Source organism: Hemicordylus capensis, chromosome 2, assembly GCF_027244095.1.
Source record: "Hemicordylus capensis ecotype Gifberg chromosome 2, rHemCap1.1.pri, whole genome shotgun sequence".
NCBI classification, from domain to species: Eukaryota; Metazoa; Chordata; class Lepidosauria; order Squamata; family Cordylidae; genus Hemicordylus; species Hemicordylus capensis.
The window spans coordinates 159487256-159509566 of NC_069658.1; the positions used below are offsets into that span (position 1 = coordinate 159487256).

General features: G+C 42.6%; 1 protein-coding gene across 6 annotated transcripts in view; it reads right to left on the reverse strand.

The window, feature by feature from the left end:
• Positions 1–22311, reverse strand: part of ADGRL3 (adhesion G protein-coupled receptor L3) — a 753570-nt gene that overhangs the window by 234545 nt on the left and 496714 nt on the right. For all 6 annotated transcript variants that reach the window (XM_053298072.1, XM_053298069.1, XM_053298068.1 and 3 more), the window contains one exon: positions 17685–17765. In XM_053298072.1, the coding sequence (XP_053154047.1) occupies positions 17685–17765 (81 nt within the window). The remainder of the gene's footprint in view (positions 1–17684; positions 17766–22311) is intronic.

Sequence of the window (22311 nt, forward strand, 5' to 3'; positions counted from 1 at the left end):
GAAGCCAGAGTTGGGAGCAGCAAGTTGAAGTTCTGAAGAGTGACTTCCTGGTTCTGAATGTAGCTGCTTGATAAGGAGAATCTAGGAGCACTGTGGCACTTCCATAGTTGAACAAATGTTCCCTACTCCCCCCTTTTCCTTATATGAGTTTTTGTTTTCTCCCTTATATGAAGTGGCGGTAAGGAGCCATACAAGACGTGCACGTGTGGTGGTGTTAGGGTGGCAAGAACTTGTGAGGCAAGAACTTCAATTAAGTGTAATTAAATGCCTTGTGAGGGGACACAAGGAAGTGGCAAGCTCATGGGGGAGGGCCTTGCAAAGACATGTGGCCCTGGAAGGCCAGACTAAAAAACTAAGTCTTAAGGGCTCTCTTGAAGACCACAAATGTTGCAAAGCCTTGGATTTTTGTAGGGAGTGCATTGCACAGCCAAGGAGCAGCTGCACAGGGGGTCCAAACCCGTCACCACCAGATGAACCCATGGCAGTTGGAGATGGACCTCTCCAAATGACCTTAATGTACAGCGAGGATTATGCAGAAGGCGGCACACTCTAAGGTAACCTGAACCTCAGCCATCCAGGGCTTTATAGATAATAACCTTTATATTTTGCCCAGAAACATACTGGAATATTGTACTGCTTAAGTATAGGCATAATGTGGTGCTCCAGGTTACCCTGGAGACCAATCTGGCTGCCATGTTTTAAACTAACAGAAGTTTCCAGACTACAGCAACAGCAACAAATATTTATATACTGCTTTTCAACAAATGTTTTCAAAGCGTTTTACATAGAGAAATAAACAAACAAGATGGCTCCCTATCCCCAAAGGGCTCACAGTCTAAAAAGAAAGAGAAGATAGACTCCAGCAGCAACAGTCACTGGAGGTACTGTGCTGGGGGTGGATGGGGCCAGTTACTCCCCTCCTGCTAAATAAAGAGAATCACCATGTTAAAAGGTGCCTCTTTGCCCAGTTAGCAGGGGCAGACACTATGAGTGTGCTGGTGCTGCATGTGGGTATTTGGGATGCACGCCACCCCAGCAGGAAGGTGCATGGGCTGGTGGAGAGCAGGCAAGGACCTGCTCTCCTCATACTTAAAGCTCCCACCCACTGCTCTCCTCCCTGCGGTGCTGAACTGGTGCTGGAACCTCGGTTCGTGCACACCCTTAGCTTCCACACACCCAGTGCTTTGTGTCTAACAGCTGAATAAGAGACAGAAACTTGGTTGGTAGAATTTCCCCCAGCATTTTGAGATGGGAACTGCACCCATTGAAGTTGTGGCTGCCAAGCAGCTGAAGTACAGACAGAATATCAACAGGTGCTGCTTCCACCCTCACAGGCTAGACAAAAGTGCATCTGTTGGATATCTGCCTGTCACACAACTGTTTAAACTCCTGGGGCCTCTGGACCTTACAAGGAATTCAGCAGCCCTTCTCCCTTATGAGGAACAAGACTAGAAGGTGGTAAAAACCACACAGGAGCACCAAGGCCTTACAGTTCTGAGGTAAAATGAAACAAAATAGAAGCAACTAGAACTAAGTAGTCAAGGCCTGTGTGAACATGATTAAGTCTGTTCTCCTATCTACCACAGATACACAAGTCAAGCCATTCAACTGTAATGGTTACCCATTATTTTCAAGACTTTTGAGACTTTTTAATATATGTACAACTCTTAATATTATTCATAAAATCCATTCCTTAAGCTCACAATTTGCTGTTTTATCTTTAGATGCTGAAAAAGCTTTTGATAGGATAGAATGGACACACCTTATTAAAAAAAAAGGTGACAAATTTATACATTGGATAAACTTGTTTTATGAAAATCCTAGAGCAAAAATAGTTGTGAGTAGCTTAAATTCTGAACTTTCCCAAAATTTAACATAAAAAGAAATGCATATGCTAAAGCATATACTAAATTTTAACTGCTTAAGATACCTTTGACTCCCTTTCTGAGACATACCACATCACACTTTTACACAAGTGGAAGATCAAATCCATGAGCAGAAACCTGATTCTGCTTGTGAATATTTTTTTTCCTGGCTTGTTTTACTGTGGCCTCCATAGTTCTGCAGCTTTAGCTACTGCACTACTTCTATTAATCTTTTCATTTAACACCTCTTTCTTTCTCAAGACACTATTACCCCTTAGGACTGAGCTCTGGCCCTTTCCAGCCCAGACCAGCCCAGACCAGCCCACTATGTAGCATTTCCCCCCCCCCAAGTTAACCACTGGCAGTTGGTGCTGCTGTTGAAGAGGAGCAGCATTCCAGAGGCTGAGAGTTAACATCTACCCCCCTTCTGAGCAGAGCTCAAGAGACAACATCATCACTACACTTGAGACTGAGCACTTTTTATATTCATTTGTATTTGTGGTTTCCCCCCCACCCCCACAAGATTGTGAGCACTTTAAGTCAGTCAATTTTTATTCTGGTCAATGACCAGCAACAGAAAAAAAATATACAGTTACACAAAGTATCAAAAGAAAGAGATACAGTTACACAAAGTATTCATACATTTCTAAGCGATATTATATAAGCAGCAGCTACAACAATACAATGAGTCCTAGAAGCTAAAAAGCAAAATTACGCTAGAAGTCACAGATGGGTCTCTATCACCTAAAAATAAAGTAAAATAATAAAAGTCATGAAGGTGACCTGGACATTTCGCTAACATTGGTAAAATCAAGTCATGCTCCTTTATCAGATTACGATAAAAGCAACATCTGAGAAGGACATGTGTTGTTGACTCAATCTCACCAGAGCCACAAGAACATTGGCTTTGGAATCTAACTTCTTATAATGCTGAGGGAAGGGCATTGAAATGGGCCCTAGAAAAAGCCCAGATATATTTTGGGTAGGTAAGAATTGATGGATAGGATGCTGGTAGAGGTCTAGAAAGCTGCTTATAGGAACTAGGCAGCAAACTTAATTCACTCTGCAGTTCAGAATCCAACATACACTGTTGGATGATATCTTTAGACTTTTCATGGCCCAGAGAGAGTAGACAGCAGAAATTCAGGAGAAAGGCTATAAGAGAACAATTTGAGCTTTATATTCTTTATACTCTTCTGCCAAGCAGATTGAAAATTATCCAACATAATTATCCCCACAGGGATAATTATCCCCACAGGGATAAAACTGAGCCTAAGTCCAAAGAAAATAGCAATCATCCAAACTCCGGCTTCAACTTTAATAATACCGGCTTCAACTCTTAATACAGCATTTGTAACACATCTAGGTGTGGTAAAAAGAGCTCTTAAGAATCCAGATTGAACTCCAGGCCAAAACTGGAATATGTTCCCAACTGGCCCCAACTGCATTCCATACAATGGCTTAGCAGATAATAATTTAATGGTTGCAGGGAGGAACCTCTTCCTTCCTTGACTCCAAGGAAACACTGAAGCCATAATTACAAACATATATTGCACCCTTGATAAAGCTCAGAGTCTCATATTTCTTTCATTTATTGGAGATTTTAAGAATGATAAAAGTCATAAAATCACCAGAACTGGCAAATGCAAATTTGAATGCCCCTCTTGACTGAAAATTCGGAGACGCCTCTGAGGCAAGCCTACAGAGGGGCTATTCACATGACTGGAATGTGGTGGGGAGGCAGGGTTCAACCTGCCTCCCCCCAGACAATCCTTTGCAGCCCCTGCGATATGCAAGCCATGCACCCACATGACCAGTGCTGCCAGAAGCAGTGCTGCTGATTCACTGTGCTGCTCCCGACAGCACTGGTAAACAGAGGCCAGGACTCCATGAATTCCGCAGTGCACCACGCACCAAGCACAGTGCACTGGGAGATCCCCCCAGGGGATGGGCGCTCTAGGTGCCCGTCTCTGTGTCAGCATGAGCTGCAAGCAGCTTGCGCTGACACATGGTCCTGGGAGTTGGGTTAAGGACACAGTTGTACCCTTAACCTCGACTAACAGCCAGGCTGTAGGATTAGATTTAGTGCTGCAGGATCACTGGGATCCTGGCGGTTCTCACAGGCAGCCAAGCTCAGGCTTGGCTGCTCGTGAGAACAGCCTCATACTATACTGTGTCTGGAAGGAAGAGAATATCAGAATTGGCCTTCAAATTGCCATAAAGCCTATTTTGGTTTCAGTGTCTGATAAATCAATGCTCTTTTGATGGAAAAAGTAAAAATAACCTTTCTCACAAAAATAATCTTTCTCACATGTCAATAGCATAACTAACCACCTACATCATTTGCCACATTTAGCAAAAGGCTTTTGATAAGACAAGAGAAACTGGAAAATAACATACTAATTATCAAAATGACCATAACAGCAATCTAATCATTAATTGAAGATTATATCTTAGTTATTCAGTGGTATTCATAAGAAATGTTGGTCAACAGTCAAACTACTGACTACTAAAGTAAAGTAAAGTGTGCTGTCGAGTCGGTGTCGACTCCTGGCAACGACAGAGCCCTGTGGTTGCCTTTGGCAGAATAGAGGAGGGGTTTGCCATTGCCTCCTCCCGAACTACTACAACGACTACGACTACGACTATTTATATATCACTATTCAACCAAAGCTTTCAAAGTGGTTTACAAAGAAAAATAAATAATACATAAATAAGATGGTCCCCCTGTCCCCCAAGGGCTCACAGTCTATGTTAACTGCCCAGAGATGAAAGTTTGGGCAGTATATAAATGTGATAAGTAAGTAAATAATTAATAAATAAAAAGAAACATAAGGAAGATACTAGCAACAATCCCTGGAGAGATGCTGTGCTGGGGTTGGAGTGGGCCAGTTGCTCTTCCCCTGCTAAATATAAGAGACACCACTTTAAAAGGTGTCTCTTTGCTCAGTTAGCAGGGGTAACTAGCACTGTGCACACTACTAGCCCATGATACATCATGAAAATATATTCCTGAGAGTCATGCAACTCTCAGGGACGTATTCTGGGAAGTTCAGTGGGTTTCAGAGGGAAAGGGAGATTAGTGAAAATTGCTCTTTCCCTTGCTGAAATGACAGTGTTAGCAACACTTTGGAACTTTGCACTGTTGTGAATGCACAGTGCTAGTCTGGATGTTAGCTAGTCTCTCACATTTTAAGCCATAACAATTTTTTAATCTTTTAAGAAGACTAAAGAGCAGACCTTATGCTACCTAGTAAAAATAGCTACTAAACCTATTCGTCCTTTAAAAAACAGAGCTATAATTTGAAGGACATACCTATACAATTGTAGGCAGCTGGTAAAGATGGTTTTATTTATGAAGGCATTGAAAATAATCTCACTGACCTTGTTTGATTTGTTTTCTGGCTTTTTGTAGTGCTAATTGCTTGTAATTTTATATTTATTTTATATGTTTTTATTGTTTTGCTGTACTCCTCCAAGCAGCTTATAGAAAGGTGATATAAGCATTTTATAAACTAACAAGCCAACTCATGTATGATGGTTGGACCACCTTGAGACACTACACAGGTATTAAATAAATATTATATGCCTTCCTGCCACGGGGGCGGGGCGGGGAGGAAAGTAGGTAACAAAATTGTACCATTTACTCTGCTGGACAATAAGAAGGGAATAATAAAAACTCCTTCCCCCAATGTCCCATTCATTTTGTGTTATGTTTCCTTAAACTGGGGGTCGGGTGGTGGGGGTGGGGGTACAGGGGATGACTGTTTGACATGCTGTTACTGATGATCATATCGGACATAATGAAGTTATAATGGCAGGCATTTGCACATTGCCCATGCACCAGGTGTAATGATGATAGGCCACACAAATCATCTGGCAAAAATGCCAACATTGACCATTCTTCTAATTAAGGACCACACATGTTTATTAATTTAACAGCTTGTCTTGGTCTTCCTCCATCTGTTCATTTCAAGCAATTACTGGTCCTAACAATATTTTATAAGAAAAAGTGTATCCAAACAAATTGGTGGGAAGGTCTAGTTCCAAGCATAAAAGCATTATTTGACTGCTACACCAGATAAGAATGGGGAGAACATTTTAATCTGACCTTTATTTTCAGCTAGTAATCTAGTAACCAGGAATTGCTTGTCCTAGATATGAAAATGACAATTTCTACCTGTGATGCCCTAGATCAAATTAGTGTAAAAGAAAACACAGCATCATAAAAGCTCTTCAAAAAGTTACTCTTTTTTTTTTTAAAGTCATACTGTTCCACAACTTCACTTTGGTTGTTCAGCTGCAGGAATGTTTAATTCTTGATTGCAACTGAAGAGAATTGTTTTCTTATAATTGAACAACAGTGCCCCACACAAGTGAAATCACATCTTGTTTTAGAAAAGAATATTTCCAAGGAATAAAATTGATATTTCCAAGGGGTAAAATTTTGGTTGAAATTGATCTATTTTCCTTCTGGCCTAGCTCCCTTAATTTTTAAGGATGAATATCCCTCTGATTGGACACATATAATCAACGAAAAGTTAAATTATTTGGGCTGTCAATGGAATATCTACTCCCTCTGGGCTATGATAATGCCAAGTTGATCCTTAAGCAGCTCATTATCGATATGGGACACCAGATAGATCTAAGCCAGGCATCAAGCTATGCACGGTTTGGGGTTGTTAAGCCCTTGCAACAACTAGTTAATACTGTATAATCTGACATATTCAACATACAGAAGAGCCCTGACATTAGCTTGGCTGGATGTGCTGCCCTCTGTGGTATTAGAGGGCAGGTTTAGGAGAGTCCCCCATCCGGAGAGACTGTGTCCTTGTGGGAATGGTGATGTCGAGACAGTTGGCCATGTGCTTTTGTATTGCTCCTATCATGAGTTGCATTTTAGATACATTGCTCCTCTTGTTTTTAGATACCCAAATGAGTTTTATATGAACTTATTTATTTCTGATAAATACACTGATCTCTCACATCTGCTGGCCAAATTCTGTTTAGCTGTGATTAAGAGCTAACATGGTGTGTTAGAAATTAATTCAGGTTTTTACTTTGTTTCAATTAACTTCAATTTTCTGTAAGTGTGTGTGTGTGTGTGTGTGTGTGTGTGTGTGTGTGTGTGAGAGAGAGAGAGAGAGAGAGAGAGAGATCCATTTTTAAGGATCCTTTTATCTGGGTTTGGACTTTTGGACTGTGTATTTGATAAATGATCATAATAAACTGAACTGAACATTCTACAATTTGATTTCCCCCCTAATATTCTGCACCTGCAGCAGGAAAGAATTGCTAAAAGAATAAAACTGCACAAGTAAATCCTCAACCATGGATATTCTCAAAGACAGCTAACATTCCTGTTCATAAAATTCTAATACTTCAGGGCACAAAGATGGTTCTGTGACAGGTTAAATCTGTCTTCTTTTACATATGAATGGAAGCTGATCATTACCTGCATTTACCAGTTTAGCACCAGGAATTAGTGTCTCTCAGCAGGGGAGGTAGAGTCATGTCTACTCTGAAATAGGCAGTTTCTTTTAAGGCATGGAAGTAAGAATAGTTTTTAAAAAAATGAATTAAATTTATTTTTGATTAATCTGAGCATGGGATTGGCACAAAGTCACCTGGTTAGCTTAATGGCTGAGAAGGAAAATTGGACATGGGTTCTTTCCCCACTGTTCTGAAGACTATGGTGTGGCCATTTATACAAAGAGATTGGTACCTTACATGCCTTCAAGGCACAGAAACAGCCCAAATTGATGCAAAAATGTAAGGGAGGGGCTAGGGGAGGGGCTAGGGGAGCATTTTCCCCACCCCACATACACTTCCCCTGCCCCCATACACAAAATACTAAAGGCTGCATCATCAGAAGGAAAGGTGTCTATTAGTGCTTGGTAAAACTATGCATTAAGCTCATGGGGTAGCCCGACAAACTCCCCTGAAATGATGCCAACATCACTGCCCCCTTGAGGAATGGACAGTGACAGCCCAGGTGACTGCTTCCCGAGGGAGCAGTTTGCTAGGTCAATAAGCCCATTAAGCCACCCAGAGATAGTTGCTGCAGATAACTTCTTTCCCAGGGTAGCCTCCAGAAAGGACACAAACAGCCCTTCAGACCTGCAGCAGGCCTTTCCAAATAGAACCTAAGCATCCCATGGATGTCTGACATGTGCCATTGCCATTCCTCAGAGTGTACTGGATTAGGATAAAACAAAGGTTACCTATGAAACAAAGAATTAACTTTAGGAAAAGTGCCTTAGAACTGTTAGCCATGGAACCAACCAGAGCGATGGCGACCTTGGACTTAATCCTGAGTAGTGCCAAGGATCTGGTGCGAGATGTCAGAGTTGCAGAACCATTGCGGAACAGTGACCATAGTGTGATCCAATTCAGCTTATATGCAAGTGGTGCATTGCCAAGGAAGTTGGACTTCAGAAGAGAAAACTTCTAAAAAATGAGGGGACAGGTAAGAAGGAAGCTGGAAGGAAAAGTCAGGGGGGTCAACTCAGTCCAGAAAGCATGGAACTTATTTAAAAACCACAATACTAGAAGCTCAGTTGGAATGTATACCAAGAAGGAAGAAAGGTACCACCAAGTTCAGGAAGATGGCAGCATGGCTAACAAGTAGAGTAAGGGAAGCTATAAAAGGGAAGAAAACCTCATTCAGAAAATGGAAGTCCTCCTGCCCAAATGAAGAGAACAGGAAGGAACATAAACTCTGGCAAAAGAAATGCAAGGAGACAATAAGGGATGCTAAAATAGTGCTTGAAGAGCATATAGCTAGAAGCATCAAGGAGAATAACAAAAACTTCTTTAACTATATCAGCAGCAAACAACCTGCCAGGGAGGTGGTCGGACCCTTAGATGGTGAATGCGTGAAAGGAATTATTAAAGGGGATTAGGAGAATGCAGAGAAGCTGAATGAATTCTTTGTGTCTGTCTTCACAGCGGAGGACACTAACCTTATACCCTCTCTGGAAGTGAGCTTTTCAGGCTTGGAGGCTGAAGAACTGGGTCAATTTGAGGGGACAAGAGAAGATGTTCTAAATGGTCTTGAAAAACTAAAAATCAACAAATCTCCAGGGTCAGATGGCATCCACCCAAGAGTTCTGAAGGAACTCAAATGTGAAATTGCTGATTTCCTAGCAAAAATATGTAACTTATCCCCACAGTCAGGCTCTGTACGAGAGGACTGGAAAGCAGCTAATGTAACTTCTTGCATGGTTTCTGCAAGGGCAAGTCCTGCCTCACTAACCTTTTGGAGTTCTTTTAGAGCATCAACAGACATGTGGATAAAGGTGATCCAGTTGACATAGTATACTTGGATTTCTGAAAGGCTTTTGACAAATATCCCCACCAAAGCTCTTGCATAAACTTATCAGTCTTGGAATAAGGGGCCAGGTTCATGTGTGGATTGTTAACCCATGGAAGGACAGGAAACAGAGGCTAGGAATAAATGGACAGTTTTCACAATGGAGGGCAGTAAGAAGTGGGGTCCTCCATGGATATGTACTGGGACCAGAGCTCTTTAACTTGTTCATAAATGATCCAGAAGTTGGAGTAAGCAGCAAAGTAGCCAAATTTGCAAATGACACTAAACTATTTAGGGCAGTGAAATCCAAAATAGATTGTGAGGAGCTCTAAAAGGATCTCTCCAAACTGGATGTGTGGGCAACAAAATGGCAAATGAGGTTCAATGTAAGCAAGTAAGTGATGCATACTGGGGCAAAAACCTCCAATTTCACATATATGCTGATGGGAGCTGGGCTTTCGGTGAATGACCAGGAGAAAGATCTTGAGGTCGTGGTGGACAGTTTGTTGAAAGTATTGACTCAATGTGCGGCAGCGGTGAGAAAGGCAAATTCCATGATAGGGATCATTAGGAAGGGGATTGAAAACAAGAATGCTAGAATTATAATGCCCTTGGTGCAACTACATTTGGAGTATTGCGAACAATTCTGGTCACTGTATCTTAAGAAGGACATTGTAGAACTGGGAAAGGTGCAGAAGAGGGCAACCAAGATGATCAGGAGCCTGGAACTCCTTCCTTATGAGGCAAGGCTACAGCATCTGGGGCTCTGGAAAAGAGGTGACTAAGGGGAGACATGATAGAGGTATATAAAATGATGCATGGGGTAGAGAGATTGTACAGAGAGAAATTTCTCTCACACACAACACTAGAACCAGTGGCCATCCCATGAAACTGAATGCTGGGGAAATTTAGGACTGACAAAAGGAAGTACTTTTCCACACAGCACATAATTAATCTATGGAATTCTCTGCCATGGGATATGGCTTTAAAAGGGGCTTAGATAAAGTCATGGAGGAGAGGTCTATCAATGGCTAATAGTCTGGTGGGCCACCTCCAGCCTCAGAGGCAGGATGCCTCTGAATACCAGTTGCAGGGGAGCAACAGCAGGAGAGAAGGAATGCCCTCCGCTCCTGCCTGTGGGCTCCCCAGAGGCATCTGGTGAGCCATTCTGTGAAACAGGATGCTAGACTCGATAGTCCCTGGGCCTGATCCAGCAGGGCTGTTCTTGTGTTCCTAGGAGCCCCAAAGGACCCGTGAAGTGCTGCCTGAATCTCCATTCATATCTAGGCCCTGCTTCTCCATCATTCATTCCTACCAGTGAACAACATTAAGGTGTCCACTGCATCAACAACACTAGGAACCTTTTGAAAAATCCACAACACTAGCGGATGTTAGCTAGAGGGCAATTAGGATGTGTTTTAGATGGATCGGCCCATCCTGCCCTATCAAAGAATTCAAGAAAGGGGACTTGAAAAGGGCTTAGCAAGGCCCTGAGGCCCTCTTAAGTGCTAAGTAGTCACTATCCCCTCTATTTTATCTGTCCCTTGGGGATGCTGCAAGTTGTGGCATGGCTTTGCCAATAATATGGGAAATGTGTCTGTCTGATTAGCCTATACTGTGATATGGCAGCCTGTCCCACATCCTCCTCAGAAAGCTCCCCTTCCTCCTTAACATCTCAGAAACATCAGATTCCTCTGGCTGAGCTGGAACACCTTCAAGAGCACCCAGCAATGGGTACAGAGTCAGAGGGGGCCAGTTCCCTCATGGTCACACTGCCCTTCTTACTACCACTGGCCCCTGGCAGGAAGGGGTTCTGGCAAGGATTGATGAGGAGACAGAGGAAGAGGAACCTGAAACTGGGGATGAACCAGAATCAGAGGATGAACTGCTGGATCTAGATAATATGTCCCTCTTGTGCTTGTGTCTATCCCTGCCTGTAGAAGAATGTCCATGTTGCCTCTTGTTGGCTTTCTAGCAGGTACCAGTAGCTACTCTGAAGAAATGGTGCCAATGATCCACACTCTCTATTGTGTAGGCCTGAATCATCAGGGAGGAGAGGCAAACTGCACCCCCACCCGGCCCCCACAACCACAGCCAAAAAAACAAGATTTCCCTACGACAGTGGTACACCTGCAATATTCTTGGATAAAATAGGACAGTCGGTGATTGCATAGCTGTACCTAAAAATATGATACCTATTCATCTTCAAAATGGCCTCATCAGGAAAGGACATTCCATTGTGCAGGAGAAGCTATGAAGGGAAGGAGAGATTACTTCTATAGTGACTGCAACAGAATGAGAAGTGAGTCCAGGTCTCTTTCTGTGTGTTGCAAGCTACTGGTGAAATATCCAATTTTCTGGTTGCTGGAGAAAGCTCTATCAGCTGTCTCAGGAATTAATTTTCATATGAATATGCATAAACAATCCCGTAAATATCTGTAAGAGAGTTATGTTTGCTTTAGTAAAAGTAGGTTTAAACTAGTGGTTAATGGTACTTATATATACACAACTAATGTTAAAAATATGTTTTAATTAATAGGGAGTACAGACATAGAACTAATATTAATTGTGAATGCAGATTCAGTGCTTAGCTTTATTATGTGATTTACAGGGTTGCTACTACATTTCCGTATGGCGTGGTGGCTTGAGGTAATTACCTTGTAATGTATCATGACACTAATGTGCTAGTAAACTAGCAGAGTTTACACAACGACCAGTGCTAGAACCAGTGCACAGAAATACAGGGGAAATGCATCACAGACATAAATAATGTAGGTAAACGTCAGCTGTAATGAAAATTAAAAAGGTAAAGATAATTGTTACAAGTAAATCTTCCAGCTATCCAAAAGCAGTACACATTCACAGGAGAAGCTCACAAACTGCATAATTGTTCATTTTAAGAATGGAAAAGGAATACACTTCTCTAGTGACACTCTTTCAATTTATTGTTGTTATAATTAAACTCCAGAGGGTTCCAGTGGTATGGCAGCTCCATATGAGACAGTCTGCTGGTGACACTGTGAGCAAATGACTTTGTCCTGAAGAGGCTGAAAGGTAATAGCTAGGATAAAGGCCAAGTCAACAACACACCCCCCCACACCCCAGAATGAGTTGATGGGGAGGATTCTATCTGGAAGGAAGAATTCCAGTCTTCCCAAGTAGACATTCACTTTGTATCCAAAGTTCCCTCACCTGCCCACTCCCTTGCTGCCAACAGCTTAAATTCCCACCTTTCTCTTGGCCTTCTGCAAAGTTTTGCCTTTACTCCAAGGTGTATCTGGGGGAGAAATTTCATTTCTCCTTGTACTCTCCTTTCTTCAGTTCCATGCCTCCACAGTTTCCTTAGATCTCTGCTATTCCGCCTTCTGCCAATTTTATGCCATTTCCAAATACTACCCAGATGTATTTTTTAACCTTCCTTTATGTCACAGATGCAGTGCAGAAAACAAATTCAAACTGACATTAGATAAACAAAGCACAGTAGTATGAGGAGGAACTGGCTGAGAAACAAAGGTAGAAATAACTTAATAATAATATCCTGAGGAATGTTAGAGTTGGAAGGGACCTTGGAGTTCTTCTCATTCAAACCCCTGCTTACCACATCCCTGTCAGTCTCTGAAAACCTCCAGCCAAGGAGAGCCCACCATTGCATAAAGCAGAATGGTCCCCTGTCAAACTGCTGCTACGGTTAGGAACTCCTTGCCTAATGTCTAGCCTAAATCGACTTCCTTGCCATTTTTACTCATTGATTCTAGTCCTGCCTTCTGGAACAAGAGGGAACAAGTCTGCTTCTTTTTCTATGTGGCAGGCCTTCAGATATTTGAAGGGGGCTAGCATATCTCCTCTTCGTTTGCTCTTTTCTAGGCTAAACATGCCCAGCTCCTTAAACTGTTGCTCATAGGACTTGATAGCCAAACTCTTCACAATCTTGGTTGCCCTCCTCTGAATCCATTCCAGTTCATCGACATCCTTCTTAAACTGTAGGACCCAGAACTGGATACAGTATTCCAAGTGAGGTCTGACCAGGGCAAAATAAAGCGCTTACATAATGAGGCTGTACACACGATCAGATGTAGAGCCTAATAGGGTTCTGCGCAAGCCCGCTCTCCCCGCAGATGATCCTCAGGCTAGCCGTGGTTGACCGGATCGGCCGCCCATACGATTACCAGCTCCATCATGGAGCCAATAGGGGTGACGCGGATTGGGGGCCGCCCACTACCCGGAAGCTCCAGGATGCCCTGTGCGAGTGTGCGGGGCATTCTGGGGAGACCCCTGAAGCTGGGAGGCTTGCTGTTGCTCCCAGTCGGGGGTCTACTGGTAAGTTGCTGTGGTGCAGAGCTGCACTGTTGTGACTCACGATCAACTAAACGGGGTTAGCAAAGCGCTCGCTCCACTAACCTTGTTTAAGGGTGGGCAATTATGCAGGCTAACCACTGGGGAACCGCTAGCTTTTGTTAGCCAACAAAACACTTTTCTGCTGATTTAACCAGTATCCATAGACTTTAGAGAAGAATTTGATTCTGAAAATTCTCAAAAATACATGAGGAATATTTATCTTCTCCCCGCAGGTTGATAAATGTCAGTTGAAGGGCACCTTTACATATTGCCCATCAAGAATAGTGCTACTTTCCTGCCTACCCTTTATGGGTAGCTGCATCTGCTTTGTGCAGCCCAACTAAAGGAAGGAACCCTGACAGGCTATTCCAGACCTGATGCCCATCTCTCAGTGGAGGGAGATAGTGGCTTCCAAACTGCGTCTTGGTTGTAGTAGCTTGCGAATGAGGCCAAGGCACTGAGAACAGCAGCAGCTCATGGATGTGGGGATAGGTGCAGTCAGTGTGAGACAGAATTATTATTATTATTTAAAGTACACTACTGCTCAGGGCAGCTTAACACCATTAATAAAATAGATACAATGTACAATAAGACTAATAAAGTTAAAGGAGTTAAAAGACTAGGCTAAAACCACATTTTAAAAAAGTTTCAAATTTAAAGTTATTAATAAAAAGCTAAAAACTGAGAACTATACAAACTAAAGAACCTATCTGATATAAGCAGCAGATAAAATATTAAAAATACACTTTTAAAAGATGTGTTTTCAATTGGTTTTCTTTTTAAACCACTGAGGGAGGGAGCATGACAAAGCTCTTAGGGAGGATGTTCCAAAGTTGAGGGGTTACCCCTGAGAAGGCTCTGTCTCTAGTCCCTCCCAACTGGATCTCTGTTAGTGGCAGGGCCATGAACAGGGCCTGAGATGCCAAGTGGAGGGCCCTGGCAGGTTCATATGGGCGAATGCAGTCTGGCAGGTACCTTGGCCCAAGTCATATAGAGCCCATGAGCATCCTTGTAGGAGTATTCTGGACCAACAGAAGCTTCTGAACCATCTTCAAGGGCAGCACCACATAGAGCACATTGCAGTGGTCTAATCTGGACATTACCAAAGCATGAGTGACCAAGGTCAGGTCCAACTTCTCTAAGTAGGGTGGCAGCTGGTGTACCAGTCGTAGCTGGTAAAATGTACCTCTGCACCCCATGGCCAACGATGCTTCCAAGGACAGCGTTGGGTCCAGAAACACCCAGAAGAAAGACATCTTTCAGAGGGAGTGTGACCCCATCCAATACCAAATTTACTTCGCTGCTTGGATGATCAGTTTTACCAGCTAAGAGCACTTCCATCTTATCTGGATTAAGTTTCAGCTTGTTTGCCCCCATCTAGTCCTGAACAGCATCTAAGCCCCAGTTCAGAGCATCCATTGACTCCCTGGAGTCTGCTGATTTAAAAGATAGGTAGAGCTGGGTGTCATCAGCATACTGATGGCACCGCAGTGTATACTGATGGATGACCTCTCCCAGAGGTTTCATGTAAATATTAGACAGCATAGGGGACAGAATAGATCCCTGTGGTAACCCATAGGCCAAAGGCCAAGTGGTAGAGCAGGCATCCCCCAGCACCACCTTCTGAACACAACCCTCCAAGGAGGAGTGGAGCCACCATATAGCCATGCTAACCTGGAGAGACGACCTCTAGGCACTGGTACTCCTTCACTCCCCACAGGCATTTAGTTCCCCCAGGCATTTGGTACGCATCCATTCAGGATCAGATAGAGTACGATGGTGGAGGGGGGATAAAGCAATAATCCCCTTGTTGACCCTTCTTGTAAATATTTAATTAGTTATGGCACCACCCCCACCACCTATGGATCCTGTCCCTCCCTAGCAGCCTTCACCAACCATGAAGAGCAACGGTCAAGCACACATGTGGTAGGCCTCAGCCTTCCAAGCAGCCTGTCCATCTCCTTAGGCAAAACAGTTTGAAAAACATCCAGTATAACAAGACCAGATGTTGCATTGGCAACATCCAGTTCTGGTGCCACAAAAATCTTAGCATACAAGTCAGAGTGGATATGAGAGATTTTATCCACAAAATATAATGCAAATTGGTCACACTGGGCTGCCAAGGGTTCTGTTTGATGGCCTTTGAGCCGTCACATAGGAGGCTCGAACCACTCAAAAAAGCTCCCCTGGACTACACTGAGCAGACACGATGGTGGCGGAAAAGTAGGATTTCTTCGCCACCATCACCGCCATAGAATAGGCCCTAATATGGGCTCTAGCCTGTGTTTGGTCACATTCATTCTGAGTTTTCCACCAACGACGCTCAAGCCACGTACCAGCCTGCTTCATTGTCCACAACTTACCCATATACCAGGGAGCCGCTTGGAGGCGGGTCAGGGGAAGACACATAGGCGCAACTGTGTCAACAGCCCGACCCATCTCCTCATATCAGAGGGAGACCAGACCAGGGCATCAACAGGATCGTCCACTCTATCAGCAGGAAAGTCCCCCAGAGCCATCAAGAATCCATTAAGATCCATAAGTCTCTGAGAGCGGACCATTCTAACTGGCCCCCCACCCTGCAGAGGTGTATTGGGTCTAGTCTTCACCAGATAGTGATCTGTTCATGACAATGGTATTAAGGCCTCTTGGACTATCCACAGAGCACCAATATCCATCACTGACCCAAAGACCAAGTTGAGTCAATGGCCTGCCACATCTGTGGGACCAGAAATCAGTTGAGACAAGCCCATGGTCATCATGGAGGATATGACATGTCCTCATGATGTAGCCACAGAAGAATATCTAAAGCTTGTCAGCAGGTATGGCACATACTAAACTAAAAGGTTGGAGGATTGTGAATGCTAGAAGAATGGCGGAGGGAGCAACCTCACCTGCCATTAGCCACAACAACAAAGTAAGACAAGATACCTTCTAAAAACATTAAACAAAAATTCTGAAGATACTTCTACTACAGTATATATTTTGAACAATTTGTTTACACAATATAAAGTTATACTTCTTGATGACCTAGAGATACCAAATTTTGCACACACAACCCTGCCTCTGAAAATAGATGAATGCACCACTTTTTACACCATAATATGCTGGGGGGGGGGGGGCGGGAATGTAAATATTTTGGGGGGGTATTTTAAGGAAGTAATTCTGAATATCATGCTTCCTGATTAGCTATACATTCCAAATTTGCATGGACAATCCTGCCACTGAAATTAGCTGAATGCACTACTTTTTACACTGGAAGTTGCTGGGTGAAAGGTTTAAATACTTTTTTAAAAAGAATAAATTTTGAATAAAATAATCATATTTTACCTGTTATCATTCTCATCAGATTTAACACTACATAATCTGGTCAAGAATTCAAAAACAACGTAATGCCCAAGAGAAGGAAAACATCTTTTTTCAGATTTAAATTGACTATGATTCAAATTTACCATATATGGTCATTATTCAATTAAATGAATAATGTTTGAAGTTGAAATCCTACAAATGTCAAATGGTACATTTACCTCCATTTTGCAAATACATTAAGAAAAATTCTATTACAAATATTTAATTTCTTGAACCAAAATGACTTTGCCCAGTCAATGACAGGCCTCACCTACTAGTACTATGTAAAAGTTGTTTGTGTTGCCCCTGGGCACTGGTACTCCCTCACTCCCCACAGGCATTTAGTTCCCCCAGGCATTTGGTACTCATCCATTCAGAATTAGATAGAGCACAACAGGCGGGGGGTGGGGAATAAAGCAATAATCCCCTTGCTGACCCTTCTTGTAAATATTTAATAATAGTTTTGGCCCTTTTCAAGTACATCTTGTGTGTTGTCTCATTATCTCCAAATTTGATTGCAACTGTAGAGGGCATTTGCTGAAATCTCAACACTTATCAATCAATGAATTTATAGCTCTCTTCAAAGCAAACTGAGGCCAAGTCTAACAGCACATTTTGCACAGCGCAAGTGAATTTAATCCATGCACACTGAGGTGCTGATTTAACATTAGAAATACACACACACACACACACACACACACACACACACACACACACACACCTTTTTGTACAAATATACTACCGAGGCATTGTTTAAACTCCAATTTAGTAGCTGCATGAATACTTGCAGCACAGAATGAGTAATTATGTTGCCAACTCACCTTTAAACAATTGCCTCTCCAGATCAGAGTCCAGATGAATTGGAGGAACAAGGTAGGAAACTTGACCATGGTGTGCCTGCCCTATGGATAAAAACAAGAGAACGATATTCATATTGGCAAATTAGATTACATTTGTTGATTTTATTATGTATAATGTCTCCTTGAAGGAGCAGTGCAGATATGATGAAGTGGGCCATGGTATCACTACACAAAAAGTTCTCCCCATCACTGCCTCCTCTATCATTGAGCTTCCTCTCCCCACCCCTCCGTACTGGCAACAGAAAGAGGGGGCAGAACAGAGTGGCTTCTCCCCATTTGCTCTTCCATTATTTGTCTCTCCCTGTTAGGGGAGGTGGATATGCTGGGGGAAGCTCATTTGAAGCATGTGGCCCTCAGGCTTGTGGCAACACAGCTGCTGGGCTCCATGGAGGGCGAAGTGATGGCAGGCTAAGAAAACAAAATAGACACCCCCCCCATACTGCTAATTCCTTTTTTAAAAAAACCCCAAAACCTCTGTTTGAAAAAACTGAACAGCAGCAACTGTGAAAGGGTGAAATACTAATGCACAGTTTTTTTGTTTTTTTAAAAAAGATAATTCACATGGCAGCAAAGCCATTGCAAGAAGTAATTGCAGAGGGGAGGCAAATCTGAAAATAAAGCAAATACCGTGAGCCAGGAATCTGATCCTAATAAGAACCTGGCAATGTCCCTGTACACTGGTCTTCAATTAGTGTGTTGGGACCCACAACTTGGTCACATCTGAACCTAAGAAGAGTTGCACCAGCAGCACTGTTACATTTTTAAAGTTATAGGCTAAAATTAAAAAGGTTTGGGGTTTTTTTTAGTGGTGAAAGAGAGAAGAATTAAAAAACAAAGGGGAAGAGATACAGAGAGAGAGAGAGAAGGGAGAAAGACAGGAAAAGAAAAATGTAGCAAGAGAGAGAAAGGAAATAAAGACATGAATAAATGAAACGATCTGCTGATCTGTCTAGCTCAGTATTGTCACTGACTGGCGGTCACAGATCAGGCGTCTTTCTCAGCTCTATCTAGAGATGCTAGTGACTCAACCTGGGAGACCTTTTGCATACAAAGCATGAGCTTTACCACTCATCTATGGCCTCATTCCTAGCGTTTATGCATATATTAAAGCACTAACATGCAGGGCCGGATTAAGCCAGTGCGGGGCCTGTAGCATATGTTATAAAGGGGCCCTTTTTAAAAAAAAATGCACATAAATATTAAAACGTAAATTATTTACTTGCATAGTAAGGTAATTCAATTTTTTCATTTGCTATATTTTGGAGTATGGGAGACCAAGCCACAAACTCACACTTACTACAACAGTGAACATTTATATACCATTTTTCAATCAAAATTCTCAAAGTGGTTTACATAGAAAAATAAAGAGAGGATAGACGCTTCTCTGTCTCCAAAGGGCTCACACTCTAAAAAGAATAATGTGGTAGGCACCAGCAACAGCCACTGGACAGATGTTGTGCTGGGCCTTCTCTTAAAAGGCACATTTAGCAGAAAAGGGATATTTTGTCTAACATGGACCAAATAAAGCAGGTAAAGTTTTAACTTTAATTCCCAGTTGGAAGCTGGGCATGTGGGGCCCTCAAGAACGCGGGGCCCGTAGCAAATGCTACATTTGCTACTATGTTAATCCGCCTCTGCTAACATGTGAATCCAATGTTCCAAATTGGGATTAAAGGTGCATCCTGATCATTTAAAAACAGAACACCACATATTTTATAGTAGTAATTTTGCCTATAGCAATACAAATGACCTATGAGTCTAAATTCAGTACCAAAATAAATTCACCTGGTCAATTACCCTAAAACATCATTTGGCCAAGTATCTGTTCAGGATACTCCAGAATAACTGGTAACACATTATTTCAAATAAGAATCATGAACCTTCTTAGCTGCTAAATCAAACAGAGCTACATCATATGTAACTCATATGTAAGTGTACTTTACACAAAAGAACATTTAAAAATTCCTGCTCTGACATGTTTGTCACATTAGATAAATGACAAGACATATTTTACAGCAGTGTCGTCACAATTATTTGCTTTACAGTTAACCGGTTACATTTTTACATTTAATAATATAAATTTGTTTGCTACAGGATTGATTATTGACAGTCCAGTAACAGCATTATAGTGTGTGTGTGTGTGTGGGGGGGGATAGTTGCATCTGGATAATTGGCAAATGGAAAACATTGCAATAAAGCAATCATTTTCATCTGCAGGCAAGGTGTCTAAGGCTCAGTATCACTGTCAGTTTCTCATTTCGTTGAATCCATCATTTCCTCAAAAGACTAGAGAGGAAAGGCAAATACATTTCTTTGGCATGCAGAAATGTATTTGCATTAAACATGCATAGTTATCATTCACCTGTTTTCCATAACAATTTACACAGCTGTTAAAGTCTTTTCCATACAGGGAAAGTTAATGATACATAGATTATGGTAACATTCAGAGTAACTTGCCCATTTCAAATAATATTTGTGTTATAATCAAAAGCAGTCGCTTCGTCTTGTGAGGCACCTGGAAAGCAATTAATCTAGCTCCCCATTGACATGTGTTGTTGCTTCCAGCAGTTTCCCAGTCATCACCACCTAGAGCAGGGGCCTTCATCATTTTAGCTCAGATTCGTTATAATGACTTTCAGAAATGAAATGTCTCAGTCTCACATGCTCACTCCTACTGGATTAGCAATATCCCGAAAATAGCTCTTCAGGGGTATAATAAATCCATGCACTGGAAAATAATGTCTGCAATTAATCCACTATAATGTGATCCTTGGGTGCCTATGAAATGAACAGCACAAGGCAAGGCGATATAATGTGATCCAGGAAAGTAGCAAGACTGGACGTGACCCTGGGACAAGGAGTGAAGACCCCCCCTCTCCTCCCTCCCCACCCCTCAAATCTTTACTGCAGACAAATGGTAAGGACTATCTCTGGCTAAAACATCACCTTAGCCCTGAACTCATTAGGTGGCTTGAGCAAGCATCATCCTCTCAGCGTGAAGTATAAAAGGCCTCAGCCAACAAGAGCTGTGATCCCTGACAACCTTTTAAAATGGCAGCTCTCTTATGTACATATAGCCAGGGAAGAGCAATTGTTCCTATTTAGCCCAGCATTTCATCCCTCCATTGGGTGTGTGTGTGTGTGTGTGTGTTTAAGATTCTAAGCCCTCTGGGACAGGGAATCATTTTCTTCTATCTCTTGCTATATAAACTGTACTGTCCTATTCAGCTAGTATTGCTTGCATAAATAGTATTAACTACTGAAAGTAGAAATGTTGGTTATATTTACGAAGAAGTATTTAAAAGATCAGTAGTAAAGAGTAAAAACCAGTCTTGAATAACACTTTTAAAAGTCAGCATACTTCTGCTCATTTACAGAGTTGTTTCTTTTTCTTCGGCCTCCATTGTAACCATAGGGTTTTAATTTTTTTTAAAAACCATTTCTCATCTTTACATCCATAAAATACTTGTTAGATTCTGATTAACACTCTTCAAAGAAGAGATGAAATAAAAGTGTGTGTGTGTGTGTGTGTGTGTGTGTGTGTGTGTGTGTGTGTAGACTCTATAAAGGGAATTGCAAAATTTGGATTATATCTTCCAGGTACTAAAGAATTAAATTGCTCCTCTTCATCACTCTCTCCTTGTCTACTGACAGGGAAGGAGAGAAAGTCCACCGAGAAGACGCCCTCCGCTGCCCATACATGATGCTTCAGAAGAGAGGGGAGATGCTGACAAGCAACTTGGTTCTTTGGTGCCTTGCAGTCAGCACAGCAGTAGCTTACTTTCCTCAAAATATCCTCTCACTGCCATGGTGTTCACAGGTGCAGGACATGGCCAGGGGCAGCATGTTATCTCGACTTTACTAATGTAGAGGCTCTTGGCTTACTTCCACAAAACTAAGTTACTGCTGTGCTGACTGCAAGGCAGTAAAGAATTAAATTGTTCATCATCATGCCATCTCTCTCCACTGGGGTTGGGGGGGGGAGAGAGAAAAAGCCAAGGTGGGCTATACTACCCCACCCCTGTGCTACCCCAGCTGTAGGGATGTGCACGGAACTGCCGGGGGCCGGTTTGAAAGAGGGTGGGGGGCATCTTTAAGGTCACCGGTCCGGGGTGTGTGTGTGTGTGGCAGCATACCTACCTGACATCCCATTCCCCCCTTGGCCCGGAAGTGACCAGAAGTACCCCATGTGTGTGCACATTTCAGGGTACTTTTATTCACTTCTGGACCAAGGAGTGAACAGGGTGGCAGGGAGGTATGGTGCTGCTCCACTGGCCCAGTTTTTAAGAGAGTTTTTAAGTGAGGGAAACGTGGCCAGGGGTGTGTGAAAGTACACCCTACCCTGTGTCCTCCCGCCTTCAAACCAGCCCAATCACTGGCTGTTTGAACCTGTCTTCCACAAAAGGGCCTCCAAACAGGTTTGTGCACATCCCTAGCTAGTGTTTTGGCTGCCACCATGCATGTGCAAATGCCCTCTGCAAGGTTGTAGGCCATGCCAGGCCTCACAGAGGGCATTTGTGCATGCGCAGCAGCAGTCAAAATGGCCGCTGCTCACCTTTACGAAGGCCCGAAAGGGCCAAAAAGACTA